The sequence below is a fragment of the Oxyura jamaicensis genome, chromosome 18 (assembly GCF_011077185.1).
Source record: "Oxyura jamaicensis isolate SHBP4307 breed ruddy duck chromosome 18, BPBGC_Ojam_1.0, whole genome shotgun sequence".
Classification (NCBI taxonomy): Eukaryota; Metazoa; Chordata; class Aves; order Anseriformes; family Anatidae; genus Oxyura; species Oxyura jamaicensis.
Genome location: NC_048910.1, coordinates 4,840,268 through 4,860,695, shown reverse-complemented (window position 1 = coordinate 4,860,695; position 20,428 = coordinate 4,840,268). Strand labels below are relative to the sequence as shown.

At 56.2% G+C, this 20,428-nt stretch overlaps 1 protein-coding gene across 2 annotated transcripts in view; it reads left to right on the top strand.

Moving 5' to 3' along the window:
• Window positions 1–1,533: 1,533 nt before the first annotated feature.
• Window positions 1,534–20,428, top strand: part of MGAT5B (alpha-1,6-mannosylglycoprotein 6-beta-N-acetylglucosaminyltransferase B) — a 57,369-nt gene continuing 38,474 nt past the window's right edge. For both annotated transcript variants that reach the window (XM_035342553.1, XM_035342552.1), the window contains exons 1-2: window positions 1,534–1,654; window positions 8,046–8,158. In XM_035342553.1, the coding sequence (XP_035198444.1) occupies window positions 1,587–1,654; window positions 8,046–8,158 (181 nt within the window). In that variant the 5' untranslated portion in view covers window positions 1,534–1,586. The remainder of the gene's footprint in view (window positions 1,655–8,045; window positions 8,159–20,428) is intronic.

Sequence of the window (20,428 nt, the reverse complement as noted above, 5' to 3'; positions counted from 1 at the left end):
GCCTGGAGCATCGCTGACTTAGGTCACCGCTTTTAGGGGAAAGGAAGCAGAGGGATCCCTGCTGGTGGGGTGTGCTGCTGGGGGCTGGACATGGGGCACCCCCGGGCTCTGAGTGCATTTGGCTGCTTTAAGCATTGGGATGCCCTTTGTACTCATCACCTTTGTCACCTCCCTGGCTGGGAGAGGGTGGGAGGACCTCTGCTGAGCTCAGCAGCTGCTTCTCCTGCCTCAGCTCCTGTGGCCACCAAGGTCACTTCTCTGCCTCCCTGCCTGGCCTCTGCCTGGCCCCGTGCCCGGGCACTCCTTTTGGCAGCACCCAGGGGTGCCCGGGGAAGCTGCACCGTGGGACATGGCAGTGAGCAAACAGGTCGCTGGGGGAAGCAAAGCCACAGCCAGAGCCCATCTCCAGACGCAAGGACTCCCCCGTTCCCACAGGGCAAGGCTCTCCTGGCTGCTCACAGCCCCGCATCGAGCACAGGGCACCCAGCTCGTGGGGGTGCTGCCGGCCTCCTGGGCTCTCACCCCCCAGGGGGTGGCTACAGGGACAGCCACGCTCCCCCCAAGCTCAGCCTGCCCCTGGGATAACCGTGCTCCCCCTGAATCAGCCACATGGAGTAAAGCACTGCGAGAAACCACCTGCAGCCACTGAAGTGGCATTTTTACTTGTGATTGCAATGGCAGGCATCCTGAAGCAGGAGCAAAAGTGTATCATAACCTTATATCCCCTTATTATAACCTTATATTCCCTATTATTCCCTATTAACCTCCTAACCTTATATTCCCTGTTATTACCCTTAATTCCTCCCATTTCCTCATCGGCCCAGCACAACGGGTTCACAACCCACTCGATGCTTATTACTATACCATATGCATACAATTTTATTTGACCAGCCATTAATTTCTCCTTTTCCTTTTTCTTTGGGGAAAAAAGACTAGAGGGCCAGTAATTTTTTTGTTTTTACACATTTCGCACTGCCCGTCTCCTTTTTTTCTTAGCTATCCTCCTTGTTTTGGGACAGTGGGACCTTCCACTGGGGACCTTCTGCTGTCCCCTTACCTGCTTAACATACCCCACGCTGTTTTACCTGAACAATCTCTTTTGAATATGCAAGATTAGTGGAATTTTCCAGTGCAAAACCACATTTCACTGCACAAACCACCTCCTAAACCCCACACCAGAACACAAACCCCACATCCTACCGCAAACCCACCCCCCAACGCAACCCCCCAGCTCCACCCCTCCCCTCTCCCCCAGCCTCTCCCATCCATCCCCAAACCCCGTGACTCCAAAAAAACGGGGCCAAAACCCCCCGAATTTCCCCGGTAACTCGGGCGGCGGGGCCGCTAGATGGCACACGGCGGCCGGGCATCCCCGGCGCAGGCTGCGCGGAGCGGGGCGGAGCGGAGCGGTGCGGAGCTGCCCGCGGGGCTGCGCGGAGCGGAGCGGGGCGGCCCCGCCAGGGGCTCGCCGGGCGGCTGGGGGGCACCGCTGGCTCCGCTCCGCGCCCCGCTCCGCGCCCCGCTCCGCACCATGCGGCGCCGGGGGGGAGGGTCGCCCCCTCCCCGCCGTCCCCCGCCTTTGAAGGATGATCACAGTCAACGCGGATGGGAAGATAATGGTCAGAAGATGTCTCGTCACCTTGAGACCCTTTAGGTAAAGTTGGTTGTCTTGGCTCCGGGATGGAAATCATTTATTTATTTATTTATTTAAATTATTATTATTTTAATTTTTATTTTCTTTATTTTATCATTATTACTATTTTTATTTTATTTTTATTTGTGTTTGTGGTTTGCGGCTCGCTTCTTCTTCTTCTTTTAATTTTATTTTTATTTCTGCATGGGGTTCGCCGCTCGCTTCTTCTTCTTAGCTTAATTTTATTTTTATTTCTGCATGGGGTTTCCCGGGGGGATTGGTGCCGGCTGGAAATGTCGGGTGTCCAGGCAAGTTTGCCCGCAGGTCAGCATCGTGCTGGTCCCGCAGCGCTCGCTGCCCTCCAGCTCCCCGTTCACTCCTCCCGCTGGTACCTTTGGGGGATTCATTTCAGGGCTGTTTGTGGCTGCCTTTTTTTTTTAATACCTCTGTCAGAGGTGTCGGTACTCCCTGGGGAATTGGTTCCTCTGGCTTGGACCCGCCGGTGCTGACGGGGATTTTGAAACCCACACCTGAACTGGCAGCAGGGCTGGGGCTGATATCGTATCCGTGCCTGAAACCCAGCACGTCTGTGCCCACTTCTGTTTTTTTTTTCCCCCCTTGGCTGAACTCTCCTCATCCTTGCCTCCATGCACGGGCTTTCCCCCTCCTCTCCTTGCTCTCCAGCACCCTCATTTCGCCAGGGATGCTTTTTGCTTGCTCCCAGACCTGCGCCACATGGGAGGCACCGGTAATTGCTTGGATTTGTTTTTTTGTTTGTTTGTTTTCTAAGGGGAGCAAAAAACCCACATGAGGGGAAAGTGGCAGGGAGCGAAGCGGGGGCTGAAGTGGGCTGAGGCCGGTGGCATTCCCACCTGTATGGGGGAGCCTGGGGTCACCTGGGACCACCGGAGGGATCTGACCACTGCCTTTCTGCTGAGCCCAGGCTGCTGCTCGCAGACGGTCGGGAGGATGGGGCTGTGCTTGTGTCGCTCACTTGCACTCACGTTTTGGAGATGTCCAGTTCTGTGCTGCTTGCTGGAGGGATTCCTGCTGCCGGATCCCACGGCAGCACCCTGGGGCTCAGGGACTTGGCCAAGGTCACAGGGGAAAGTGGTGGTGGAGCTGAGACCTGAGGGTCCCTGCAGCTTGGGCTTGCTCGGGGTGGGGGGTGCGTGGACAGCTTGGGGTGCATGGGTGGCTCATTTGGATGGAAAGGGGCAAAGCTTTGGGGCTGTGAGCGTGCAGCTGTGGGAGGGCAACGGCTGTGAGAGGTGGGAAGGATGCTTTTACCCCAGGGGTGTGCTCAGCACAGCTCTGAGAGTGGCTGTTTGCTTCCTGAAGTGGGTTTGATGTCCCTGGGTGGAAGGGACTGGGCTGAGCATCCCTCTCCCCTGTGCCCAGGGCCCTGGGCATCACTGGGCAGGGGAAACTCGTCCTCAGCAGTGACCTGGGACCAGGGAGTGAGTTGTGGGGTGGTCACAAAGACCTGTTAGAGATGGGGACGTGTGTGTGGGGGTTGTGAGGGCAGGAGAGCTCCAGGCAGGGGCGTTCCTGGTGTCCCGCACAGTCCTGCCTGCATGTCCTGGGCTGGCTTCTGCTCTCAAACCATTGCAGACCAGTAAGGGCACCACTGGAACCAGCGGGGTTACTCTGTGAACCAGTCAGGCTTTCTTCTATAAGAGGAGAAAGTCCCGAGACCCTCTCCCAGCTGTCTCAGTGCCCAGCTCAGCACCTCCTCTGCGTTAGTGCCCTGCTGATCCGGACCCCTCTGAGCCGTGGTCCTGCTCCCACCTTGGATGAGCGTTGGCTCTGCCCCGGTCCAGCCACAACCCAGTGCAAATCAGCTCTGCTCCGCTAAAATCAGCACCCCCAGCTGATGTGAATCGGGGACAATCTGCAGGAGTCAGAGGAGATGCTGCTGGGGGTGCATTTGGGACAGGTCCTGTAAATCGGGTCCTTGTTTCTGTCTGGGCAAAGCTGTGCTGCTCAGCAGAAACCCGTGGTGCGATCCCCTGCCTGGTGTAAACTCCTGGCAGCGGTGCCATCAGCAAACAGCGAGCAGGAAACCTGACCCTTTGCACCAAAACATTTCATTAATCATGCTCCAGACATGCTTAGCAAAGCAATGCGAAGCCCTGAGCTGTGAAAGCGCCTGCGGCAAGTGGAAAAAGGGAGAGAGAGCAAGTCAGCGTGTGAATGGGTTGTGGAAGCGCCCGCGGATGGCTCTGACTTCAGCCTCAGCAGCAGAAGGCGTTCAGCTTGTGAGTGCCGGGTTCAGGCGAGGATTTACCACGGGGCTGGGAGCGCCCTGGTGCAGCTCGCCTGGCGCTGGGTTTTGCAGAGTGTGGGGTGTTTGGGACAGTTTGCCTGCTGGATAGCTGGGGCAGGCTTTTCGTGCATCTACAATGCTGGTCAGTGAGAGAATTTGCTCCGTGGCCCCTTGTGGAGGAAGGTTCCCGTGGCTGAGCATCCTTCCGACAGCGCCGTGCTGGTGTCAGGGGCTGTAGGAGACAGCAGATTGCGCTGGTCCGGCTGCAGCTGTTGGAAATTGTGCTTCAGCCTTTGGGCTCCAGAGCCTCAGGCGTTGAAAACCTGTCTGATACAAGATACCGGCCCTTGGCATCCCCGTGCGCTCGGGCGATATTCCCCTGTTTGGTCCCAGCAAGGTGCCGCAGCACCAAGTACAGCCAGCCCTGGTGTCACAGCCCCATCCTGCTGGGTGCTGCTGGCCCCCGTCGCGGTGCTCGGTCCCTTCTGGGTGCATCCAGCTCTTACCTGCAGGGGCTAAAACGTGAGATGTGCGGGCATCGCTTCTGATCTGCGCCGACGAGCCGGGGAATTTGGCTTCCTCCTCTTTGTGGGCACGGAGCCACAGCCCCGATCTGTGAACATTGCAGCGCGAGGTGGGTGTGCGGAGGGACTTGGCGCCAGAGCCGCGGCCCGTCGGGGCACTGTGGTGCTGAATTAAAGGTGACGGGTGGTGACAGGCAAAGCCAGCGAGCGTGGGGGGGGGGGGGGCATGTCATTTGGGCATTGATTCACTGTGGTGCTCGGCAAATGACTTCATCTGAGGGACAGGCGTCCCAGCTCTGGTAGATTTTACCTACTTCATGCCGTTCATTTTCTGGGCAAGGAATTTCTGCTCGATTAAGGCTGGGCCAAACATCTTAATTCCCCAGGGGCAGGTCAGCACGAGGCAAACAAGACAGGGTCCTGTGCTGCGAGCTGCCCCTGGAAGCTCCCTGCTGCCGTTGGGCTGGGTCTGCTTCTCCTAAGCACCTTAATTTGGGTTAGGCTCTGATCCTCATTTTTATTTAAAAAAGAAAGAAAAAAAAAAAAGCTTCCTGCATCTCCGCCACTCTCTGTAATCCAGTCCAAATCAAAAAGATTGTGTCTGCTAATGAGATGCCTGAGCACAGATCACCTCCCGGCCTTTCCCTCTTCCCTCTCTTTCTTCCCTTCCTTTCTTCACAGAGTTGAACCACCGCTCCTTGCCAGGTTATAATTATGAAGATTAAAAATGCGTAAACAAGCTCTTGCATAACGATGAAGATACTGTCAATAGGAGGGGTGAGAATACAGAGCGGGACCAGCTCTGGTTCGTTCTGCTGCCCTCCCTCGGGTGACGCTCCCCCGAGTGCCCCTTGGGAAGGGGCAGCCGGCAGCGGGTGGGCTCTGCAGCACCTTGTGCCCCCGGGGGACCCTCGGTCACGGGCTTGAGGGACTCACTTTGACCTCCTCCTCCTGCTTGTGCCTCCTCCGTGAGGACATCGTCCTCTGCCACGGGGTGAATTCTGCCACCCCTCTGTTACCTCTCCCTGACCCAGCGTGGCTGGGCACAGGGCAGGGCGACGGGGACAGGGAGCAGGATGTGCCCACGGTCCCCAAATCGCCACCTCCCCCAGCAGATCGTGTGAAGCCCTGTTGCTTCGCAGCATCAGGGATGCTCTGCTGCCTCTGCAAGCCACCTCCGTGCCCGAGCTGAGCCAAAAGCTCCCTGGGAGCCCTTCTCTAAGGTCTGCTTCGGGAGGGGGCTGAGCTCCCTGGTCATCCCGGCGTGCTCCTGCCACAGACGGGCCTTTAGGGATGAAGGTCTGGATGCGATGCTTTTTAAAGCTTGGTTAAACTGCTTTCCATCCCCTGGGGCAGGCTCATTCACAAATAAAAGGGCCTTGGTCTGCTTCATTTCTGGAGTGTCTGAGGGGGGATTTAGGCTGTTTTACTCAGGCATTTGAAAGTCCCCTCCTCTGGTGAAGTCAGCTGTCCTTGTGCCTGTCTGTGGGTGTCCAAAGAGATCCGTGAGCATTCCTGGTGGCATTCAGCAGGGCTGGGCCCCAGCCTCAGCCAGGGAGCAGGACCAGAGAGGTCACACACCCAGCGGGCAGCAGCTTCTCCCCCAGGGCCACCAGATGAATGACCAACGAGGCAGGGTGTTGCTTTTTCTCTTGATAAGCAGGGGGTGAGAAAGGGCTGGGGAGCTGCAGAGCCGGTGCCCAGGTGACCCTGATCTGCTGTGGGACCCAGCTGGGGATGGGCTGGGGAGGATAAATGTGAGTGGGGGGAAAGGGGCTGCTTTTTGGCAGGGGCTCCTTGGAGAGGAGAGCTTCCAGCAGAGGAAATGCTTTGCTCATGAGCTGGCTGGGTCTGGGGTGTGTAACTCCTGGGTGAGGGGAGCGTTGGAGCCAGCCCAATGCAGGTGGGAGCCGGTGATGTCCCCAAAGGTGCCGCGTCCTGCCTGGGTGCCTCTCCTGGAGGGGGGCAGCCCTGGGGACTCCTCTGTAGGTCCCCTGGGAAGCCCAGTCCTTCTCTAGCCTCCTGGTGCTGTGCTTCAGCTCTCCAAAGCATCTCCTGTAGCAAAGGTTTATTGAAGGAAGGTGCTCTATCTTCCCAGCAGTGGGTGACAGCAGTGCTGATGTGCTGGAGGCTAGGTTTATGGCTGGCTCCTAATCCCTGCCTTTTAACTACAAAATAACAATTAGATGGAGGGCTGCGGCGTTCCTTCCCAAGCTTTTCTTTGGAAAACTGGGGTTTTGTTGTTGGGTGGCTGCGATGTGTTTCCACACGTGACTCCTGCACCCTGCAGGTAATGCTGTTAGCTCGTGAGCACGCTGCTGCTGCCTGGTCTCTGTGGTTCGCTTCCCTGGGGTTCAGCAAGGCAGAAATGCCAACGAGCACCTGTATGGGGCTGTTCATCACCTACGGGGTGCAGCTATTTAAAGACAAACCCTGTGCTTCATGAGGATGTTTGGCTGTTGTCTCTTCTCCTTGAAACTCGCTGTGGAAGGCAGCCAGGCGCTTGCTGGGCTTGGCTGTTTGGGCGCGCTGTGATCCTGCGAGCGGTGGCCAAGTCTAAGTCTGAAAGCCTGAGAGGGCTTCCTGGCCTCTAGAAAGCACAATCCTGCACAATCTAGTAAAGAATCCACTTATCTCTCGGAGAAGAGGCTGTAACGCTCACCAATCTATACTGAGGGTGTCTCACGGGCAGGCTTTTCCAAAATCCATTCTGGGAAAAACCTCCCCAGGGTGCGGGACAACGTGGAGCGGGCTCTGCGCTCCTCTCCTCGCTGTCCCCAAAATCAGCGTGCTATCCTTGTGTGCTTGTCCTCCGAGGAGACGGGAAGGCTTTGTGTGATGCTCCCGTGGTGTGTGATAACCCTGCTGCTTGTGCAGAGCCCTGCCTTCAGGCTTTTCACTCCTAAATAGCTTCTGGCCTGGAAAGGAGCATCCCGGAGAGCTCTCGTCCTCCACAGAGGGACCAGAAGCTTTGGGGGGTGATTTCCCAGCCAGCACGGGTCCCTCCCTGTCCCCTGGAATAGGGCTGCCTGTGCCTCGCGTGCAAAGCAGACACAAGGGGAAACACCGGTGGTCTAGCTATGGGGGGAACAAAAGGGTGCTGTGTTTTTTTTTAGCTCCTGTGGAAGGAAGGGAAGGCACAAGGTCTGTCTTTTCTCTGGCCCCCCTCTGAAGGAGAATGGCTATTGTCTGAGCGGTTCCTGCTCTGGCCGAGCTTTCCCACCCAAGGCACGGGTCCTTGGCTCCCTCTCTAGGCCTGTCCATCTGAGCAAATTGCAGTGATTTTGGAGGGTGGTTTGGGGTGAAACCTATCTTTTTGCTGCCAGGCTTCATGCAGGAGCATCTTGGGGCTCTCATTACATGTGTGTGGCTCTGGCTGTGGTCGGAGACAAGGTGGTGCTCTGGTTTTGCACTGCAGGGGCAGCAGGGGTGCTCCTTCCCTGGGCTGGAGGAGCAGAGCTGGGGCTGCCCTGGCCACCTCTGCCACACGTCCCCAAGCAAAGCAGCTCGTGCTGGGCTGCCGAGGGGCTGCCCGTAGACCGACGGGTGGTGGGACTGTCCCGGGGAGCAAGATGGGTACCCTGCACACCTCCTTACAGTGCTGCTTTCCCTCCCGCAGGATATTCGTGCTGGGCATTGGATTTTTCACCCTGTGCTTCTTGATGACGTCTCTGGGAGGGCAGTTCTCAGCCAAGCGCCTGGGGGACTCGCCCTTCACCATCCGAACCGAAGGTAAGCGTGGCTCTGCGCCTGTCCTGTCCCCGTGGTGCTCAGTGACTGCCCGTGGTCCAGCTGACGAGCGCTGGGGATGCCGAGAGGATGGTGCTTGGTACATCCCAGAGCTCCCTCCAGTCCCTCTGCAGGGTCACGGAGCCATCAGGACAGATTTGGAGCCACGTGGTGAAAATCTGGCCGTTTGCATCCAGAGCTCTGCAGGCAAAGCAGGAGCACATGTGTCAGGGCGTGGAAGCTGGAAATCATTCTGTAGAGCTGGGGAAACAAAAGGCCTTGGATTTCCTGCAGGTTCTGAAACGTTGGAAGCAAAATATCCTGGTTTCAGCAAAATGTCCTGCCGGGTGCTGTGTTAGCATCCCTGTCCCCTTGCTGAGTGCCACCACTCTGGGTTACGCTTGGAAAAGTCTGGTTAGGAGGGATTTTGGTCTGCTGGGGATGAGAAGCTGCATATGAGGAAGGTGGGCAGAAGCCTGTGGATAACTGCTTTGTTGTGGTTATCCTTTCAGAAGATGGATGCTTAAAAATGCCTGGGACATTCCCTTCTGTCCCAGGAGAGCCCCAGCACCCTCGGGAACTTGTGGAGAAGGAGGAGAAGTGGGGGGACACGGGAGGGGCAGAAGTCCCTGGTCCCACACCCAAAGAACTTTATAAAGCTGGGGCAAAACTATAGCAAAAGGCCGATTATTCAGCCTCTTCATCCCCTTTCTGGATGCTGTAGTGGGGTGACTTTCCCCATCCTTACTCTGGTCACCAATTTAACCCAAACCTGAGTCCCCAGCCTCCCACCTTTGCGTGTCTCTTTTGCCAGGTGAGATGGATCAGGGAGCAGAAGGAAGCTTTTATCGCACCTCTGCCTTCCCTGTGCTCCCTGCTGTAGGAGATTAAACCAAAATGCGTGAGCTGGCTCCCCTTGCTGCCTCTCAGGGGTGCTCCTCATCAGCAGGGACAGATGTCCCCTGCTCTGCTCGGGGGCTGCACGGTCTGGGTGTGTTTCATTTATAAAAGAGAAAAATGTCTGTGACCTAAGTCTCCTAATTTTTCATATCTTCAGTTGGTCTGTAACTCCAGCCAAGGCAAGTACAGCGTTGTTAGGAAGCTCAGAAATTGAGACCAAATCCATTTTAAGTCACTGGATGGATTTGCCGAACTAGTTACTGCTTCCAGATGATTTGCTGCATATCTGCCTCCTGTTTTGTCTCTTGCTGGGGAAGATTTGGTCCATTTATCATCTAACATGCTGTCTGGAAGAGGCGGGCTCCTCTCCTGTACCTGAAGGAGGGCTGCTGTTTGGTGCTGGGGTCCCTGCACATGGGAAAACCCCATCCCTGGAGACATCCAGAGCCCCTCTGGGTGATGTGAGGCTGCAGGAACCTCGGTCCGAGCTCTGGTCTGCTCTGTGTGGGGCAGGGACGTGAGCCTGACCCCACGAGGGATGCTGAGCTCTGCTGGACCCCTGTGCGATGGGGTGAGGGTCGGGGGGACAGAGACAGGGACAGCGATGGATATGCTTTTATTAGCGCCGTGAGGTCTCAACAGGTCTGTTTGAATAATACACAGGCATTTAATTAACATGTGTTATGGATCCCGGGGAAACCCAAGAAATATTGCTGGCTGTTATTGTTGCTGTTAAGTGCGTGATGCTGGGGAGACAAGCTCGGAGGAGCAGGTTAATTTTGCTGGGCTGGTGAGCTTGTGATGCGAGCAGCAATGGGAAGCGGGCCAGCGCTCGCAAACCTGCACGGGTCCAGGCCCAGTGGCCCTGGAGGAATTCCTGGGTGCGTGCTCAGGTCTGCCAAGCCTTCTGGCGTGCGTTTGGGTGCCCTGGGACAGGCTCCGCATCTACAGCGAGCCGGGGTCCTCTGGAGTGCTGCCTGTCTGGGCAAGGGGTGCTTGGGCTCCTCAGGGTGCTGGGTCTAGCGGCCCCTTCTGAGCATCATTCGTTAATCAATTTGATTAATTTTGTGTTGCAAGCCGGCAGCATCCTTCCCCATCTGCTTGGCTGTGGGCTGCTTCACCAACATAGCAGGTGCTTTTACCGGGCTGCTTGGTTAGCGAGGGTCTGATCCTGCTCTGGGCCTCGTGTTGGTGCTGGTTGTGTCTGCAGGGTGGAACCAGAGCATCCCGGCCTGCCAGGTGTGAGCAAAGCCCCCCATGTCCCAAAATCTGTGGGTGGCTGCGGAGAGCCAGGGCTTGGACCTGGCCCCTGGGGGCTTCAAAATAATCCGTGCTGGAAAAATCCTGCTGGCTTGTGGAGCATCCATCGTGGTGCTGGTTTATAACCCGTGCTGGGGCTGTTCCTGCTTCTCCCCCGTGTCCTGCCCAGCCCCTCGGGTGCTGCAATCCAAAATCTGTCCCTGGGTCTGATGTGTGCTGCCCCAAAGGGTGCTCAGAGGAGAGCAGGGGGCGTAGGGAATGGCACGGACTCGCCCAGGGCTGTCTTGGCTTGGAGCTCTGTGAGCAACAATCAAAGCCAAATGAAGACAGATGTAAGGCTGGAGCGTGAAAAGGAGAAATGGATAATGTCACAATCTAGGAGTTAATCCCGTTTTTAATTTTATTTTTAATCGTGAATCCGCTTCTAGGAGGTTTTCTCCAAGTTTCCCGGTGTGTGCCAGAAATCATTCCTCGGATGGGTTCTCTGCCTGGCGATTCGATGCAGCTGAGGCTCTGCCTCTTAACGATAAATAAAAACCTTCAGAAATGCGAGTTATTTTATCCTAATCCGCTGCCGTCAAGTAAACACAGACAAAGGTTCCTTTGTTTTGAAATGGCCACCGAGAGAATTTGTTCTACAAACAAAGATCTAGATTAGAAAGAGAGAACAGACAAGTCTATAAATTTTGAATGTGGGAGACGCTTTGGGAGCAGCTCGAGACTCGAGAGATTCAGGTTTCTGTGCCCTCGTCTCTCCTCCTGCTTAGAATTTAAAATGTTTTCTTTTTTTTTTCCTCCCGAGCATCTCTGCTTTGTTTTACTGCCGGAGTAGAGCTGGCCTGGGGCAGGGGTCTGATCCGAAAACCTCACCAAAATGTTTAATGGGCAGAAAGGAGCAGGGAGAGCTGGCGGGGCGACGGCAGCCCTGGGGCCCTGGGCTGGTCTCGGCGATGATGCACAGCCCGCTGCTGCAGGGCTTAGCAGAGGAAAATAGGTGATTAAGTGTTAAACCACGATTACAAGTGGCTGGAATATCGCCTGCAACTGCCGTAGCTAATTTAAAGGTGGCAGGACTTCTGATTTGTTATTTTTTCCCCCATATGCTGGGGTGGGAGGTGGCGCAGGGACGCGCAGCGGCCCTGGGGATGCGTTGGATGGGTCTGAACTCCCAAACCAGCCCTCGCTGCCTGCTCCGACAGCATGGACCGAAGTTCTGCCAATGCTGACGGTGCTTGGGTGCGAGTGCTTCGCGTGGCTCTCGTACCTGCCTTTGGGACACGGTCGCTGGCTGAGTGCTGGGGCTGTGTGCTTACTGATGCTGCTCCTGCAGCTGCCTCTCCAACCCGGCCTCAGGCGGTTCCTGTCCGGGCTGATGCTCGGCTTGAGAAGCTCAGCCCTTGTCTTTTTCTCCCTCAAAACAATCCCCCAGCAGCATCTCTGGATGGCTTCCTGCTGGTCACCACAGCTCCTACATTGTGTTTTCTCAGCCCCATGGGAGATGGGACGAGGGAAGGGAAGGGTGGTGCTGAGCCGCTTTTAGAGAGCGGGCTGGAACAGGCAGGCGAGCAGGGGTGAAGCACGTGCTCTGCAAGGCAGAGGACCTCATCCTAGATTGCTGAAAAGTATTTTGGGGTCTGATCTCCTTGGGGTTGAGGTTACTGACCAGCTTGAGGGATGAGTACCGGGTTTCCCAGGCAGCCCCATCCCCAGTGCTTCTTTCCTGGGCTGCCAGGATGGCTCTGCTTCATTGCACAGGACTTCAGGACTCTCGGGAGAGGTCCAGCAGCCAAGGCACTTTGTGCTGGGAACGGTACTGAGCATCACCTGGCAGAAATCCCCCCTTGCTCCCCTGAAACCAGCCCTTGTCCTGCTTTACAGCTACCAAAGCCCTGCGCCTCTCCTGTGGTTGTTGCTTGCTCTGGATCCTGGAGTCTCACCTGCTTAAAGCAATTTCTTCCCTCAATGAACACAGAAGTGGAGAGACTGTTTAGGGCTGTGCAGCACGGCTCAATACCTTGGTGCTGTGGTTCCTCCCTCAGGAGGGGGGATGCTCACGGAGGGGGAATTGTGCCGCAGAAGATAATGGTGAAGGTTGCTCAGGGTTTTGTAGGGCATCTCTGCCGTTCTGGAGTCACAGTACCATGAAACGACGGGATCTCGTGTTCGTTCAATCCCCTGAATGGCTCCCCGAGGAGCTGAGCAAAGAGGCCAAACAGAAATGTGAGAACAGACGTGATCCCCCAAAGAGGGGTCCTTTGCTCTCGCTCCTGCTTCTGCTGCCTCCCCTCCCGCTCCGGCAGCTCCCCGGCTGGATTAGCCTGGCCAGGTGCCTCCGTCGTTTGTTCTCGCAGGAGATGCGGAAAGGTCAAGCTCAGCATCGCTAATGATCAGAGAGAGCTCGAGAAACTGTCGTCCTCCTGCAGCTCGGGGAGGAGGAGGTGTGTGCATAGTCCTGACCTCCGTGCAGAGCTGATTGTGCAGGGGTGGCTCAGCTCTGCTTCTGGGCTGCTGGCTGCAGCGAGGTGCTGCTCAGCCTGGGGGGGTTAAAACAGCTCTCAGATGTCTGGCCTTATATATCCCCCATCCCTCTGTCCTGGGAAGGGTTATTGCTGCTTTTTCCCCTGCCTTCAGGCAGGGAATGTAGCTTGGGGCCAGCAAAATCCCTCCAAGTAGCTTTGCCAGCCCCTCTTGTCCGACCCGTCTGGGTCTAGCTGGAGAAAACCCCTGGAGACAAGTGCCTGGGTGCTGCCTCCTGCCCTGGAGATGTAGGGCACACACATACCCTTCTGGTGATGCTCATGATCCCTTTGCTTTCAAAAAGTCGTGCAGGGTTATAAATTTACCTTATTGCCTTTAATGCATGCTGCTGATGAGAGGAGAACTGCTTGCAAAGTCTCGTGTCACCAAGTGGCAGTGTTGGGGGAACATGAGCAGAGTGAGGGACAGAGCTGGGCAGGCTTAGCAATAATTATTCCCAGTTTCTTCCCGGGTGAGCTACAATTCTCCCCAGGGCTGCCTTGGCCATGTTTTGCCGTTGTTTGCTGAGCGGGGCCGGATAACCATCTGCAGCAGCTTGTAAGCACCTTGTCAGGATCCGCCGCTGGAGCGTGAGCGCTTCGCCCGGGCAGCAGCGGGATGCTTGTGCAGGCGGAGGGACGGGAGTGCTGTCGCAGCACCGTGACCTGAATTCAGATTTAGCTTATGCAAAAAGGCAGCGGGAGGCTCCCCTACCTGATATCTACCCCAGCGGGGTGGCCGGTAGCTTCCCCAGGTCCCTGGGGTGGGTGCAGGTAGCACCAAGGCTGATAGGAGGACGCGGGTCCTGCATATCCCCACAGCTTATTTCTGCTGCTGCTGCATCGAGAGCTGGATTTGAGTCTGCTGTAGCTTGCAGGCAGCAGGAGGGATGCCAGCCAGGTGAAACCCACGTGGAGAAGTGTGCTGGGCAGCTCTTCAGTACCTCGAGCCTGCCTGCAGCTGCGGGTGATGTCCTACAGCCCTGCAGCACCTTGTGGCTGCTGCTGCTGCTGCTGCCCCGTCTGAAGCTGATGCTGGAAGAGGCTGCCTGGCCAGTGCCAAGGCAAACCAGCCGGTGCTGGAGCACCTCCTTGGCTCGGGAAGCCTGGAGAGCTTCCTGCTTCCCCTCCCTGCCTGGAGAAGCTGCACCGCGGTGGCTGCTGCAGCTCAGGACCTTCTCCTCCCTGCTGCCCTCTGCTCCTTTGTAGGGAATGGAGGTGCCGAAGCAAGGCAGATCCCGAACGTGGAGTGAGGGCTTTCTGCCTCCCCCCCAGCCCTGCTCCCTGCTGCTCCTGGCAGATGCTCGGGTGCTTCAGGGGCTCTTTTAAGTAGATAGTGCTGCACGCAGCTGTGGTGATGACTTCTGCTGCTCTGGCTGTTGGGTATGGGGAGGCTGCGTTAATTATTGGTTAATGCCGTGCTCGGTGCTGGCAAGTGGCCGCGGGGAGCGGCTGTGGGTGGCAGTGGCTCTGCCTGGGGGTGTGAATTCTCCTGGCACCAAGATTGGGCAGAAAAAGTGGGGTTTGGTTAAAATACCTGTCCTCTCCTTGTGCCTGAGTCTTCTGGTGCCCCCTGGGATGCCAGGCAGGGATGCAGCAGTGGTAGCAGAGGGGCTGGGGGTGCTGCTCCCTGTGCTTCTGGGCTGATGCACGAGCCCATGCTCCCAGCTCAGTGCACCCTTGTGCCTGGGGTACATGTGCCGTGCTCGAATCTCCAGCCCACTTCTGAAAAGGGAGCTTAAAGTGGAAGAGTAAAACTTTACAGCTCTTATTAAATTGCTATTCCAGGCAGGGAAACGAGTGCTGTTGGAATAGGGGGGGAATAAAGACATCCAAGTGGGGGTCCCCGTTTATCTCTCAAAGCTAATACATCTGAGCCATGGGGACGGTTTCTCCCAGTGGCACCTTTTGGTAAGGGATGGGGCACCCAGCCTGGTTTCTGTGTGCTTGAGGAGGGCTCAGCACCCAGTCCACCGGGACGCACAGGGGAGAAAGATGCAGGTGCCGCTTTGCCGGGCGAAGAGGTGTGGAACGAAGCTGGGGCTGAAGTGGTGGGTAAGGCTTAACCCACCCTGGGCGCGCGTCTCCTCCTGGAGTGCCCGCTTGGTGCAGTCACTGCCCAGAACTGGATGCGTGCAGGCTTGAAAAAATAAACTAAAATGCCACCAAACCTTGTGGAAGGCAGCAGTGCTGATTCACGAGCTGTAAATTGAGGGAGCAGCTAATTGTGATGGGGTGGGTTGAAGGTGAGCGATGGTCCCGCCGTGTCCCCTGGGGGGGCTGTGGGCATCAGGAAGCTCAAGCTGTCCCCTTGGTCCTTGTCCCTTTGGGGTGAGCACTTTGTCCAAGCAAAGCCTGGGGCTGTGGCCCCTTCCTGCCCACGTCCCCCCGTGTGGGACCAGCAGCGTCCCGCTGCCCCCCGGCGCTCCATTATCTCCGTGAGCAGTGGCTCCCTGGGGAATGATTAAATCAATTAATTGATTTTCTATAGCTCCGAAGGAAGTCAAATGGCATTTCCATCAACCTGTGATGAGCAAACACCCCACCACGGCCAGGAGGAATGTTAATGGCTCTCTGTGCTTTTATTACCCCTTTCACTCCTAAATCAAAATTCATCCTGAGCCCGGGAGGCAGCAGGTACTTCAGAAAAGAAAGCTAGCACAGCGGGAACCAGAGCAGCCTCTAAAAGCTGGATTTTTCCCCACTGATTTATTTGTTGCTCTGGCCAAGATGGGGGCCCAGGGCTTCATCCAGCCCGGGCAGACGTTAGCTGAGCTCCTTCCCGTGGCTCCGCTGATGCCCAGCAGCATGCGGCCGCTGAGCAGGGTGGTTTGGAGGGAGAGATGATTTCTTTGCCCCCCCCGAAAGGCAGTGGCAGGCGGCCCAGAGTTTTTTTGGCCAGTAGTTTTGGCTGAAACAAGAACGGTGGTCATTTTGGGAATGTTGAATTAGGGAAGCTCTCAAATGTGAAGCCGTAAATAAAGCTGCGGAGCTGGGCACGCGGTGCGGAGGAGGCAGAGGATGGGGCATGTGAATGCCAGCCTGCAATCCTTTGAGCCAATTTCCTGCCATCCGTGGCACGTGGGCTCCCAAAAATGCCATTTTCCCTCGGCCAGCAATGGGGGCTGCAGGAGAACCAGCCGGTTAGGTGCTGGTGCCCTCATGGGGATGCCTCTCCTGTAAAGACGATGGACGAAGTGATGTTGGGGCTGCCCCCCAAGTGCAGGGGTCCCAGCTCCAAATCTGGGGTCCAGCTTTGCCCCCCGGTGCTGAATGCACCCAGCGCAGGCCTGGAGCCCCGTGTCCTTTGGGCTGGGGCACCGCCGTGACCGCGATGGATCCAGTCCTTGTGTTTTAGGAAGCAATTTAAAATCGATGTTAATCTTGTTTTGGAGCAGCCTCGCCTGCGGCGCGAGGTGTTTGGAGCGCTGCGGAATAGCTTAAGATGCAATTTAAAATAGTGCTGGCTGGCAATAGAGGAGCAACTAAAAATACCCTGCGAGCACTCATTTAAAAAAAAGTGAAGAGGGGGATGGGGAAGAGTTTAAAAACAAGAAAGTTAAATAAATAAAATGCTGACCTGCAGCTTGTGCCGGGGTCGGGCGTGTTCTTGTCCTCTCTCCCACGGGACTGCTGGGGACAGGAGGAGACGACCGGCCGTGTTTTCCCTGGGGTGTGACAGCTTGTGGCAGGACTTCTGGGACTGTCCCCATGGTCCCCAGGACAAATCTCCATCCCTTGGTGGGTGGGAGGGAAAAAAGTAATAAAAATGGGGAGGGAACAGCCCTGTGCTCTCCGCTGCAGTAATGAAACGCTCCTGTCTATAAATGCAAGAGTCTGTCTGTACTGCTCAGCCTCCTGCCTTTTCTTATTTCTATGGAAATACGGAGTGGGCACGTGTTAGCGGGGAGGTACAGAGCTGCAGCCTGGTGCTGTGCGCGTTTCCGTGCGGGTGGTGGGGGAAAGGGGAGGCGATGGGGTGGGGGGGAGCTCCCGGAGCCCCCTCTGCTCCCCCCCGGGCACGGCCACGGGTCGGTGAGTGAAGGCTGCCTCTGGGGTGGAGGCGAGGCCGGAGATCCCAGAGGGACCCAGGCGCCGCTAGCTGGTGGTGCTGGGCTTCTGGGCTGCGATTTGAAGGGGTTGTATCGGGGCCAGCCCTGGGCTCGTTGGCTCTGTGGTCTTTTAAGCCGCTTGAATCAAAATCGATGGTGAAGGTAAATAGAGGAGTGCCGGAGAGCAGCAGGGGGCTGCTACTCTGCTCCCTGGGAACCGGGAAAGGTGGCCACCAGCTCTCCAGCTCCAAGCCTCCGTGCTTCATTGCTTTAGGATCAGCCATGGGGTCAGCTGCTGCCCAGGACAGCGTGGGCTGCCCCGGGTACACCTCCCGGCCGCTGTGGTCCTCACAGAGGGTACGGGGCTGTAGGATGTTGTTCTGCTGAGTAACCCCAGGAGCATCCGCTCCTTCCTGCCATCCACTCCTTCAGGAGCGTGCTGTCCTTTCGAGGAGTTTAAGTAGCCTAGAGTTGTCCTTTAAAGGAGAAAAACAAAGCAAAGCAAATGATGCTTTAGATTGAAATTAATTCAGCTGGTATTTTCGGTGGATGTAAGTAATATCTTACCATCTCTGAGCAAATTCCCTCCTCGTAGTGGAGCGTTCAGCTGTTGCAAGACAGCCAGGCAGGGATGTGACTTATGTCTGAGAAGGAGGAAAAAATCCCCAGCAAATCAGCCATGCTATGAACAGCAGAGAGATATTGCAGAACCGCATTTTAAATGTCAGGAGGATGTTCAGGGCCATGGAGAGGTGGGTTGAGGCTGTGCCTCGGTTTCCCCAGCACGACTGGGATGGGATCTTGGGGCTGCTGGGTTAGGGAAGCTTTTGCTCCTGTTGAAACTGGGCTGGTCTATGGGTAGAAAAGGAAGGTGCATGAGGGATCAAGGTGAGGTTTGGTACCACCACTGCACCCCTGGGGTGGTGCTGCGGTCCTGCACCCACGAGGAGGAAAGCACGAGGGATGCAGAAGGCTGGGTGCCACCCCAAGCATTGTTTCCCCCAAACATTCCTCTCTTTTCCCTTGCTTCTCGACATGAAGCTGGGGCTGATGGGCTCGTGCTGAGCAGCGTGAGACCCGTCCTGGGCAGGATGGAGCCGAGGCGACCCAGGGCTGGGAGCTGCCATCTGGGTCCAGGGCCAGGAGGCTGAAATCAGCCCAAGAGGCTAAGGGGACTGTGCTGCTCAGTGAGGGTGTTTCTCCCAGGGGGGTTCAGCTCAATCCAAAAACCTGGAGAAGCACTGGGTGAGCACAAGCAATGGTGTGGCAGCCTGGGGTGGCGTGGCGAGGATGCTCAGGGTCCCAAAATGTGATGCTCCAGCAAGAAAAACTCCGTTCCCTGTTCTGCTCCCCCCCAGCACAGCCTGGGCTTTGCGCACTCCCTCCCCAGAGCCCCCAGCCCCACGCCGGGCTCTCTCACAGCCCTCACCAGGACACCCAGCACCGAATTTCACTGTCCCCACTGGGGCCACCTGCACGTGGAGCTGGATCCACGCGTGTGCTTCCTGGCTCCCGCTTCTGCGGCTTTTGGTGCCGGGTGAGCCAGGGTGGGATGCTCGCCCGGAGGTGTGTTTGCTCCAAGAAGGTGCTTTAAAGGCACCGGTGTCCTTAGCGCCTTCCCCAGGGATTTGACCCATCCAAATCTGAGCATATTGGCTATCGCTTCCAGCGGTTCAGCAGAGAAACTATTTCTTCTTCCAATAGATATCACCCGGAGGGGATGCTTTCTTTTTTTTTTTTTTTTTTTTTTTCCCCTGATTTCATCCAATTACTTAGCTGTATGCTCTTCTGAAACACCATAAATAATTCTCCTCCCTCTGCTGTGTTTACCAGCATGTCTCACGAAATCCAGTAAGATATGATTGATTGCAATCATTATTTCATAGTGCTACTATGAAAACCTCTGTCAGGTTCGGTGATTGCCTTTAAAGAGTGTCTGCCACTCAGAAAGCTGTCAGGAACCTGTCACACTTTGGCAAACTCCAATTAATCCGTTGAGCCGTTTTACTTGTGTTTTCTCTCCCATCCTTGCTGATTATCGAGGGGAATTAGAATATTTCTCTTTTGTAATTAGCAGCTCTCCCTTTTTGTTTTTTTTTTAGAGGAAAGTTGCTTGCGAGGCTATTTTGCTGGGTTTTTGTGCTGTTGGGTTTGGGCTTTTCCTGCCTCCTGCCATGCTCTCGAGGATCTTCATCGTGGGTTTAGAGGCTCAAATCCCCTCCCTAGGCGGGTGTTTGGGGACGTGACATCTGAGCTTGCTGGCAGATGGTTTTAAGGAGTTTTATTTGAGGGGGAGCAGGCAAAATGCAGGTGGGGGGCCGGGGGCAGCGTGGCCCCTGCCTGGCTGCTGCGAGTGCCCGCGTCGGGGTGACAAATGAACCCCGGCTCCTACGTGTTTTAAAAGTGTGGCTTCAGCACTTTTCCTCCTTTCTTTGGGGTTTTTAATGAGGCAGGCTTTCCAAGAGGTGTAATAATGGTTGCCAAAAAATGTCAAATTGTCCTCGTTATCCTCCGTAAGCTCCTGGAACAACAACAACAAGGGGAAAAGCCAACCTGGGCAGAGGAGAGGCGGCGATGGGCAGAGCTTGGACTTCGCTCCAGGAGCCTGGGGAGGGCACAGCGGGGGGGACACGTGGGCCAGGACAGCCCTGCGTGAAGGCAGAGACCCCCCCAGCACAGGGGGGCTGCAGCAGGGCCTCCGGGGGATTTGGGATGTGGGAGATGCCCATGGGTGACCCCGGGGGCTCGGTGGGGAGGTGGCAGCCCCCTGGGAGGGCTTTTCCTGGCTCTCCTCCACAGGGACCAGCTCCCTGCGTGTGGCTGGGTGTTAATAAGGGGCAGAGCTGGTTGCTGCCTGGGCTTTGCGAGCGGCCATTTAAGTTTCAAACGAACAGCACGGCTAAATGAGCGTTCTTAATTAAACGAGTGCAGCCTGGCTGTGAAGCGGGGCCGCAGCCCGGTTCTGAGCGGCGAAGGCGGCAGCGGCTCTAAATCATCCCCGCTCCCCTGCCGGGATCTCCCTCGCCATTTCCCAGCAGAGCAGCACGGCTGCGGGCTCCCGATCCACCCAAGATACGTTTTTGGGGTGGATTTTTTGACTTAAGCCTATTTGAAAGCATTTTTATTGGCTGTGACTTTGCCATATTTGCCCAGCCATATCTGGGGATGTCCCTGGACAGTGCAAATTGGGCTCCAGGTTCCAAATTTCCGCTTCTGTCCCCCACAGCACCTTTTAATTGTGCATTTTTCAGCAGTTCTGCCTTTTAGTGAGAAAGGCTGTGACTCCTGTCCTACCCGGAGGGTTGGGTTCTGTCTTAGGTGATAGGATAGGCAAAGGTGGCTGCTTCATTCCTGGACCTGGCCAGGGTGGTCTGCGGTGCTCAGGACCACGGGCACCGACTGATCCAAACAGAAGTCTCCAACTCCTTGCCATGGGAGTGCTGGGAGGGGGACTTTTATTTTTTAGGAATTTCTTTTGCACTCATTTTTTCTTCCACTTTATTGGATAGCACTAGGAAAAAATAATGTGTTGTTGATAATCCCAG